This window comes from Colobus angolensis, unplaced genomic scaffold (assembly GCF_000951035.1).
Source record: "Colobus angolensis palliatus isolate OR3802 unplaced genomic scaffold, Cang.pa_1.0 Scaffold25, whole genome shotgun sequence".
Lineage (NCBI taxonomy): Eukaryota > Metazoa > Chordata > Mammalia > Primates > Cercopithecidae > Colobus > Colobus angolensis.
In genome coordinates this window covers 6,129,203-6,131,629 of record NW_012115710.1, presented here as the reverse complement: position 1 = coordinate 6,131,629, position 2,427 = coordinate 6,129,203, and the positions used below count along the sequence as shown (strand labels likewise).

Below are 2,427 nucleotides of genomic sequence, written 5' to 3'. Positions count from 1 at the left end.
AGCCTGGCCAATGTGGTGAAACCCCATCTCTACTAAAAATACAAAAATTAGCCAGGCGTGGTGGCACATGCCTGTAGTCCCAGTTACTCGGGAGGCAGGAGAATTGCTTGAACCCGGGAGGCCGAGGTTGCGATGAGCCAAGATCGTGCCATTGAACTCCAGCCTGGGCAAAAAAATCAAAACTGCATCTCAAAAAAAAAAAAAAAGAAAAAGAAAAATCTGTGTTGACATGACTGCTAGTCAGCTTTTCCTGAATTCCAAAAGGGAGGAGGGTTATAAGGAGGCATGTCCAACCCCTACTTCCCATCATGGCCTGAACTGATTTTTCAGGTTAACTTTGGAGTGCCCTGGCTGAGAGGAGAGGTCCATTCAGATGGTTGGGTGGTGGGGGGCTTAGAATTTTATTTTTGGTTTATACTCTCATATACTGCTACTGAGAAAGCAACTTCATCCACCCCCTTCAGAGAGAAATTTGATGCTAAAACACTCATCACCATGATCCAGTGACTCGATGCTTGATAGTGTATTCCGAGGCCATAAGACCTGGCAGCTGTGTGGCATGGTGCTCAGACACAGCTCAAGTCCTGTGTCCCTGGCAGGAAGCAGCCTGGGAGAGGTGAGCAGGACTGACATCCAGCCACACACAGTCCTGGCCAAGGGGGCACATTTTGGAATTCACCCCCTGGGAGGTGCACCTTTTCCTGAGTTGCACAAGGGCAACAGGGCCACAAACATAAAGATGTTCACTACAGTCTTGTAACAAAAGAGGGGGGAAGGCTAGGCGTGGGGTGGCTCACACCTGTAATCCCGGCACTTTGGGAGGCCGAGGTGGAAGGCTCACTTGAGCCCAGGGAGTTCAAGATCAGTCTGGGCAACATAGTGAGACCCCATCTCTATGGAAAATAAAAACAAAAATTAGTCGGGCATGATGCTGTGTGCCTGTGTTCCCAGCTACTCGGGAAACTGAAATGGGAGGATTGCTTGAGCTGGGGAGGCCGAGGCTGCAGTGAGCCATGATTGCACCACTGCATTCCCAACCTGGGAAACAGAGCAAGACACACACACACGAGTGATCTCCACTAGCCATGAACATTGGAGTTTACAGAGACTATTAAATGGCCTTAGTGTGAGTTCCCAGGAGCCTGACATCAATTCCACCTGAATGACATGGTCAGCCCCATGAAGGGAAAATCCATACAAGTGGTTTTTGTTTTGTTTTGTTTTGTTTTGTTTTTAAGATAGTGTCTCGCTCCGTCACCAGGCTGGAGTGCAGTGTGATGATCTTGGCTCACTGCAACCTCTGCCTCCTGGATTCAAACGACTTTCCTGCCTCAGCCTCCCGAGTAGCTGGGACTACAGGCACCCGCCACCATGTCCGGCTAATTTTTGTATTTTTAGTAGAGTCAGGGTTTTACCATGTTGGCCAAGCTGGTCTTGAACTCCTGACCTCAAATGATCCGCCCACCTCGGCCTCCCAAACTGCTGGGACTACAGGCATGAGCCACTGCGCCGGCTCATACAAGTGTTTTTTTTAAGACCAGGTCCCAGGACTAGCTGACAAGAAATTAGGGTTTTTTGCATTTTTGCAAAACCAGAGAAAACCATCATTGAGGCTTTTCACGATGACTGGGACTCGCAGCGAGGCCACACATTTTTTAGTATGGACCACACCGCCGAGCGAAGGTTTCCCTAATCAGACCCCTGGGCACCTTGACACCAGCCCCGCTCCAAAGCTCTGGTGAAGGACCAGCCTGGGATTGTTTCAGACCCCACCCCTTCCGCTACTCCAGCCCATTCACATGCATGGACAGACCAGGGCGGTGGGAGGAGGGTCTTCTCACCGTGTTTGTACAGGAAGTTGTGAGTGGTTCCCCATTCCCACTTTGAAGCGCAAATGCCTGTTTTTCTCATAAAATCCAAAAAGTCACTGACTGAGCCTAGAGAAAGAAGCCGAGACAGCCAAGGTGAGTACAGGAGACTGAGTAGTTTCTGCCCCCACCAAAGTCATACGTGGAAGCCCTCGTATGGGGTTGTATTTGGAGACAGGGCCTTTAAAGAGGTCATTCTGGGCCAGGGGCGGTGGCTCATGCCAGGAATCCCAGCGCTTTGGGAGGCCGAAGTGGACAGATCACAATGTCAAGAGATGAAGACCATCCTGGCGGACATGGTGAAACCCCGTCTCTACTAAAAATACAAAAATGAGCTGGGCGTGGTGGCGGGCGCTGTAGTCCCAGCTACTTGGGAGGCTGAGGCAGGAAAATCACTTGAACCTGGGAGGTGGAGGCTGAAGTGAGCTGAGATTGCGCCACTGCACTCCAGCCTGATGACAGAGCAAGACTCCGTCTTATCATCACTCATCATCACTCGCCATCAGAGAAATGCAAATCAAAACCACAATGAGATACCATCTCACACCAGTTAGAATGG

General features: G+C 50.4%; 1 protein-coding gene across 1 annotated transcript in view; it reads right to left on the bottom strand.

The window, feature by feature from the left end:
* PLA2G4C (phospholipase A2, group IVC (cytosolic, calcium-independent)) overlaps positions 1-2,427 on the bottom strand; it is a 58,842-nt gene that overhangs the window by 17,506 nt on the left and 38,909 nt on the right. Inside the window, exon 14 of the mRNA XM_011946548.1 lies at positions 1,842-1,937. Coding sequence (XP_011801938.1) covers positions 1,842-1,937 — 96 coding nt within the window. The remainder of the gene's footprint in view (positions 1-1,841; positions 1,938-2,427) is intronic.